General features: G+C 50.6%; 2 protein-coding genes across 2 annotated transcripts; one reads left to right on the top strand and one right to left on the bottom strand.

Moving 5' to 3' along the window:
- Window positions 1-72: 72 nt before the first annotated feature.
- PEX2_043240 (uncharacterized protein) lies at window positions 73-351 on the bottom strand (the record flags this gene model as incomplete). The annotated part of the gene is made up of 1 exon (XM_016741599.1): window positions 73-351. The coding sequence occupies one exon, from the start codon at window positions 349-351 to the stop codon at window positions 73-75; it is 279 nt and encodes a 92-aa protein (XP_016603510.1).
- A 1,124-nt stretch (window positions 352-1,475) lies between these two features.
- PEX2_043230 (putative TMEM1 family protein) lies at window positions 1,476-7,031 on the top strand (the record flags this gene model as incomplete). Its single annotated transcript, XM_016741598.1, has 6 exons — window positions 1,476-1,627; window positions 1,691-2,195; window positions 2,522-2,591; window positions 2,645-5,199; window positions 5,250-6,326; window positions 6,381-7,031. The coding sequence occupies 6 exons, from the start codon at window positions 1,476-1,478 to the stop codon at window positions 7,029-7,031; spliced, it is 5,010 nt and encodes a 1,669-aa protein (XP_016603509.1).
- Window positions 7,032-7,490: the final 459 nt, after the last annotated feature.

The raw sequence follows: 7,490 nt of genomic DNA, 5'->3' as shown, positions 1-7,490 counted from the left end.
TCCAAAAGAGGCTCCAAAAGAGGCTCCAAAAGAGGCTCCAAAAGATTTTCTACGGGGATCTTGATATTGAACTTACGAGGTCCCCTCGGCCTCTCTGGGCTCATCCTCCTTGGGCTTATCGCCCTTCTTCTGCTTGTTGCAGCAGAGCCAACCTATGCCGCCCACGGCGACGCACAGCACGAAAATGATTACGGCCCAAAGGCCGGGTGGCACCATCGCCAGATTGCTCATGGCGGCGGAGGAGTTGGAGGGGGTGGAGGAGGTAGAGGTGGCAGATGGCGCGGGCGAGGAGGCCGCAGAGACCTCCTTCACAACGGTGCGAAAAATCGTGGTGGTGGTGGTGGTCATCATGTTGGTGGTGTTACTGGTGATTTTTTCGAAACGAAAACATCTGGGGCCCTGGGGGGTACACGATACTCTCTACCCAGCAGGTTCGTGCCTGCCGAATCTGTACTATTTACGTCCTAACTACGTCTCTAGCTTCCTATTCTAAGACAGCCCGATCTGGTAACGACGGGAAAGTAGCTCTTGCCTTAGGGCTGTCAAGAGAGGACTATGTCGAAGTGCATGGTAAATGTGAGATGTATGGAGTGGCTGTAGAAGGTAGTTTCTAGACTATGTAGTTATGGAAACTGACAAGGGCATTAATTTTATATCGAGAGAATGCGAATAGTATAGAAGCATGGATACATGTATATTTTGCCCTATTCGTACTTATCGCTCGCCGTAAGGGGCCCACGCAGTCCAATATTGATTCTATGCAAAACTCTTAAAATATTAGAAATGATCGCCCCTTTTTAAAAAAAATCACATCTCTCACAACACCTACGCCCGTTAAAAAGCGTTTCCCCCTTTTGCTTGGGGGCAGGCGGGCCATGTCAACCTCTTCCAACATTTCGCAAATTCTCTTTCTCTATGCTTCCCACTGCCTTATACCTGCGATTCTCCTAATTGCAACGCCAAAACAATCTATTCTTCGATATCTGTCAATTCCATGCTCTATCTTCCTGGTATATCGAGCTATACCAGTAGCCACAGCGCTGGGCCCGGGATTCGTATGGTGTGAATGCGGTCGCTTATTCGTAACCATCGTCTTCCAATGCTTCAACTTGCTACTCATCAACCCCAAGAATATCAATGATCTGCCTTCTTGGGGTAGCCAGAGCTTCGTGGCTCGAATTTATGCCGCGACTCGGCTCTTCACTGACCCTCGTGGGATCAACACTCCCTGGCAAATAAAAAACGCCCCGCCACAGCCAGCATATTATAAACGGCGTGATATGGACACGCCTCCTCGAGGTCGCTTTTTGGTTCGTCAGACAGCCATCGTTGTTTGGCAATATTTAGCTCTGGATGTATTTGCTACTCTAGGGTTGCAACAGGCGTTGGAGCAAGAGAAAATTAGGATGTTGCCGCCAGTGCCTCAGTGGGATATATCAACTGAACAATGGATTGAACGTATCATCTCAAACATCATGGCTGGATTTGTGGTGAGCCGAATACTCATCGATTTTCACCATCGTGTCTTTTCGATAATTCTTGTGGCACTTGGACTGGACTCGCCTGAAAACTGCCCTCCGTTGTACGGTAAAGCACTGGATGCCGATACAGTACGGGGCTTCTGGGGGTAAGCTCATTCACAGCAGATTATCTAGGGAAATGGAGTATTCTACTGACATCGATTTTGTAGGAAATTCTGGCACCAATTGCTGCAAAACCCGCTGACTTCGGTCAGCACCTTCATCACCCAAGACCTATTGGGTCTAAAGCCACGGTCTTTGATGCAGCGGTATATGAATGTTTTTGTTGTTTTCTTCTGTTCGGGCGGGCTGCATCTCGTCCTCGATATTGTGCAGGGAATCCCAGCACAGGAATCCGGCGCCATGTTATTCTTTGTCACGGCCCCTCTAGGACTCATGATCGAAGATTGCGTCAAAGCTCTTTGGAGGTCTTTTTTGAAGTCTAATAAGTCAAGCCAAAAAATCCCTAAACCGCTGTGGCAAAGGGCTCTTGGCCTAATGTGGTCTATGGCATGGCTTGGTGTCACCTCAACTGGGTTCTTCTATCCACAGGTGGTGAGGCCGCAAAATCAAGCCTTGGTTCCTTTCTCTGTGGCAGGTCAGATTGGACTGCCTATACAGGCAGGGGTTGTTCTGGTTGGTGGTGCTGTGCTAGCAAAGGTGTTTGAGGTTGAGGTGTGAGGTCATCTAGTATAGATCCAGGGCTACGTTGGTGTAGATATTTTTTGCAATATATGTCAGATATAGTACAATACATATGCGATTATATATTTGTGTATTTATATATATTTTTCGAAATATAACTAAGAGATTAAAACAAAGAAAAGGTCAGTTGTAGATCCAAATTCTAAAAGCAGCGAGGGATACGCACTAAAATGGAAAAGAACGAGGCCGTGCGTGATCGCTGTTGACAGCATGTCTCCCTTCACCCCGCAACTTTTCCCCTTAACCCCAGGCGCATGAAAGCTCCTATGCACCTTGAATTCTGAGATGTCCTGAAGTCAATTGGCCACTTCCCGTATTGCGCCCGGGAAATCATGGACCCTTCGCAGGCTTCGAGCAATGTAACGGGTACGGCCAACGTGATCAAGACGAACGAAGCTTGCGCTGACCATACAACACAGTCGAATATACAGATCCTTCGGGCCTATTTCCGCTCATCCAGCCCGTGATTGAAGCAAAGCTCCCCCTAAAAAATCTTCACTGGAAATCGCCAACCCGCCCCGTGCGATCAATCGAGTCGCTCCGCATCGGCTTCACACCTGCGCAAGAATCAGACGAACGCAAATCATCGAGCGATACGGTCCATGGCACAGTCGCCCATCGCAGACATCAAATCCCCGGTCTACGACAGACCCCATACCTGAAAGTCTACCTCCTACGATGCGACGATAACGAAACCTACAAGACGACCGCCCGACGGAACCTTCGCGAATGGATCAAGACCAACGCGTCTTCCCAAAGCTCGCAGTCCGTAACTACTAGCCAGGAAAAGCATGATGCTTTTGAGTGGCTTATCCTGCACGTAGTACCGGACGGTGATGCTGCGGACAAGGCGGCCACAACTACCTCCAAATGGGGCCGTGGTTCAACTACAGTGCTGGAAAAGGCGAAGGCTGACTTCAATGGGTCGTCCAAGTCTGCTGTAGATCGTGTGGCACAATTGCGTCTTCCGAAGAAGGGGACCAAGTCCCCTGAATTGGCCGAGCAATTGGAGGATTTGATTGATAAAATGAAGAATGGGATTCTAGCCTCTTTTGATTTGCGTGTGGCTCAATATGAAGATGATATAAAGGAGAAAGACTCCCAGCGCAGTTTGCCTGGCTGGAACTTCTGCACGTTTTTCATACTTAAGGAAGGTCTTGCTAGAGGGTTCGAAAACGTGGGCCTCTTCGAAGATGCGCTAGCTGGATACGATGAGCTAGCTGTTGGCTTGGACTCGGCCATTCGAGAACAGCTCGATGGGAGTGGTGATCAACACAGTGGCGCACTCTCGACCATCAGTAAAAATTGGGCTGAGATGGCCAAGAAGGCATTGGAGACTGGGGCTTCCGATGACAGCGACGGCAATGACGGCGACGCGGCTCTGTTTTCCGAGCTTCAGCCGGAAGATTTCCCATTGAATGCCAACAAGATGCACTACCGGGAAATGATCCTGGGGAGCGATATCTCCATCTTCGATTTCCGCACATACATCTTCTCTCGTCAACTGACTCTACTACTCCGAGCCGCGAGAGCTCCATCACTGGCCGGCAGCGAACCTGCGGCAGACGGCAACGCGGCAAAATCGAGCAAGAAGCCCGAAAATCTCATGCTGCTGGCTGAGATTTGTGCAAGAGCAACGGAATTTATCGGTTTAGCTGCACGTACCCTCCGCTATGATCTCGAATGTGGTCTCGCGGAGGTAGGACATGATGATAGGACGGATATTATCAATAATCTAGTCTCTTCGTGGGCATTTTCGGCAGCTTTCCAGATCCTGAGTCAAACCTCTACTCCGACCCTCATGCTCCCCGAATCCTCTCTTCATGCTGTTGCACAATCGAGTGAAGCCGCGGCTGTCACGAGGGCAGATTCTCGTGCCGATGTCCCTCGCCGCTCTAGTTCTCTCATAGGCTCATCTGGTGCCCGACCTCCCCGGCCAGTGACCCAGGATATCTCTGATAATGTGGGCTTGATGCAGCGGCGATCCACTATGGAACACCCGAAGCCTATGCCTATTCCCACACAGAAGACTGGTTCTGAACAGCTATCATCTGGGAGGGCGGAATTGCTTCTTCTAGCTCGGCGGTCCCTCGAAGAGATTGCTAGCAGACGGGGCTGGGCTGAGAACTGGAACAATCTCGGTCTGCTCTTTGATGATCGCCATCGTTCTGGGGCAAGTGACATGGCGGAGATCTCGTTGGACGACGATAACACCGAAGAGTCACAGACACCTTCGAAGAAGGAATCTTCGCTAGTAGGCGTCGATCTTTCTGGTCTCAGGGCCGCGTTGAAGTCAAAAGACGCTTTCCTGTTTCTTTATGAAGATCTCACAGACCGTTTGATCCGCCATCATATGGCAGCCAACCGTGTCAACTCTGTTGAACAGGCTCTGGCTGAAATCGCTATTTTGCGATATCGCCGGAAAGACTACGAGTCTGCTGCTTCCTATTTCCATCGGATGGCCCCCTTCTACGGCTCTAAGTACTGGATTGTTCTAGAAGGAAGCATGTTGGAACTCCACGCACGGTGCTTGAAGGAGCTCAAACGGAACGAAGATTACGTTCGGATGATGATACGGTTGCTGTCCAAATTTGCTACATATGCGCAGGCGCAATTGTCAGCCAGGCAAAAGTCTGTGGCTGGCTCAATTCCTTCTACTGAACAGGAAATATTAGATAGACATGTCCGCGATTTGTTCGAAGCAGCTGATGCTCTTCAAAAGGATATCCCTGCTTCCTTGACAGACTTCTTTGCCGACTTCCGTGTCGACCCAGCCATCCGTCTGTACGACAACAAGGATGGGTTCCAGATCCAATTGTCTTTGCGATTCCTTTTGGGCCAGCAGATTGAGATTGACACCCTCAAGGTTCGGCTGGTCAGCGCTAACAGCGCTCAGAATTCTGAGCACTGGATCGAGAGCTCAGCTAAGTTCGTGGTAAAATCATCATCAACACAGATTTTGATTGACTCCTCGGTGAGTACTCGTAGGATAAGTTCCGCTACCAGTAACTAACTTTTATGCAGACTATACTTCAAGGCAAGTACTTCATTGACCGGCTCGAGATGAGAGCTGGCAATCTTGTCTTTAACTTCAATGGCGGGCATGACTCCACCCTTCCAGTTGGCTTCCGGGAAACAGAAGACTCAGAGGAAATCGACAACCAGCCTTACATCTATTGCTATCCTCCGGCGGAAGCCCTACAGGCGAAGATCGTGTCACCGCATCTTATTAACCTCCAGGCCATGCGGACGCTGGAGCTGGAACTTGACAGCGGAAGAAATGATATCAAGAGTGGCACCATCCGTGTCCGGCCAGGCACTGCAGGCCTGCGGCTCCGCCTTGCAGAAACTGAGGTTGTGGATGGCAAGATCGAGATAGATGCCAGCCACGATTTGGGCGTTATCGAATTCGCGCAATTGCCGGCGCGGTCATTCATCCGACTGCGCATCCCCTACACTGTCGAGGAGGCGTTTTCGACCCTCTCAGCGCGAGCAGAGATCGGGTACGAGACCGAGCAAGGTCGATTCGCTTCCTCGGCATCGTTCGATGTTGTTTCAACACTACCTATATCGGTCAACGTCCAGGACATCTTCAAGGATGAACTACTATTCTCACGTTTCACCATCAGCCCGGCCATGCTTATCCCGCTTCGTATTATGAACTGCAGTTTACCAAGCTCAGATATCTACAACGTGCAATCCAGCATCACCGGCCCTGTCGCCCTTGATGTCTTCCCTAAGCAGCCCGCGTCTCTTCTTTACAAAATTCGCCATACTGAAGTCAACCCGGCCGCATCAACGCCGCGTAGCCTACAACTGAGCATTGACTTCACATGTGTTGACGATGAGTGTCTCGATGCAATCGAAAAGCAATTTGCTGCTTCTATTGACTCCAGCCCATTCCGCCAGTACGCAGCGCTGCTCACCTCGCACATTGTCAGCAGTTTCCGCGCACAGCTATCCACGAATGACATGGAAGCCATTGGGCTCATTCGAGAGGTAAACATGCTGTCCTATCAGACTGTGCGATGGGATGATCTGCTCGGAGCTTTGAAAGTACCAGGCGAAGATGTGCGACAGTGGCTCCAGGAGTGGCACAAGGTAAAAACCAACTTGAGTGTTCCCAGCTAGCTATTTTACTCACATATGAAACAGAACAACTCCACCATCCCCCTCCCCGCACAACCAACCATCCCAACCCGCCGCATCATCATCCCCGTCGACGTCCCCGAGATCCAAGTCGTCCACACAGCCGACCTCCAGCTCCAGCCGAAACCCACCACCGACCCAGGTCCCTCCACCCACGCCGCCGTCGGTCAGATGATCACCGCCGAGCTATGTCTCCGCCACACGCGACGCTGGTGTTCCCCCGCGACCCGTGAAAACGCCGACCAGCCCCTCGAATGCTCATACGAGATCCACGCCAATCCAGAACAGTGGCAAATAGGTGGTCGTCGCCGAGGCAACTTCCTCGCGCGCGACGGCGAAACTACCCGCTTTACCGTCCTACTACTCCCCCAGAAACCAGGCCATCTCCTTCTCCCGAGTCTTGAGATTCGTACCTTCCTCCCATCGGCACCTCAGCTCCCGACGTCGCCGCCTGTGGCTGATGCCACTGGTTCTATGGCGCCGGCTCGTCGCTCGATCCCTTGTGAGGTTGACTACCGTAACCATGGCGAGACGGTTCTTGTTCTCCCTGATTTGAAGAAGACGACTGTTAATCTTAGTGCCGCTGGCGGTAAGCATGCTGCTGGTGGGGGATCTTGGCTCGTTGATTCGGAGCGGCGGACGGAGCAGGTTCGTTGATTTGATAGTTCTTTTCGGAACTGGTGGATGATTGTACGTATAATGAGTCGTATATAGGCTCGCTGAGGGTACTTGTTTGTATGTAGACCTACGATTCATGAATCCTTTATTCTTTTAGGAACCCTTTAATTGTACTATGTTGTATGTATAATGATATACCTCAGGAATACAATTCGCCATGGTTAGCAGCGCCAAGGCTGTCTAATTAGGCTTAGTCTTGCTCGATTCTAAGACCTACCGCCCCAAAATGAAAGTCATACAATGGCGAGAATGGACATAACCCATAATGCCAAGACCCTCAACACTTCAGAAAATCCCTTCGAAACTTGAGGGATTTGCTCTCCGAAAGATCCTCCGATTATAACGGGGTTTGACTGTACAGGGATTTTAGAGACCCTCACCACGTAACAAAGCCCTTCGAAACGAAAGGGATTTGCTCTTCGACAGATTCTTCAATTT

The sequence above is a fragment of the Penicillium expansum genome (assembly GCF_000769745.1).
Source record: "Penicillium expansum strain MD-8 chromosome Unknown contig144, whole genome shotgun sequence".
Taxonomy (NCBI): domain Eukaryota; kingdom Fungi; phylum Ascomycota; class Eurotiomycetes; order Eurotiales; family Aspergillaceae; genus Penicillium; species Penicillium expansum.
Note: the sequence above shows the minus strand (reverse complement) of the source record. Positions and strands in the feature narration are given on the sequence as shown.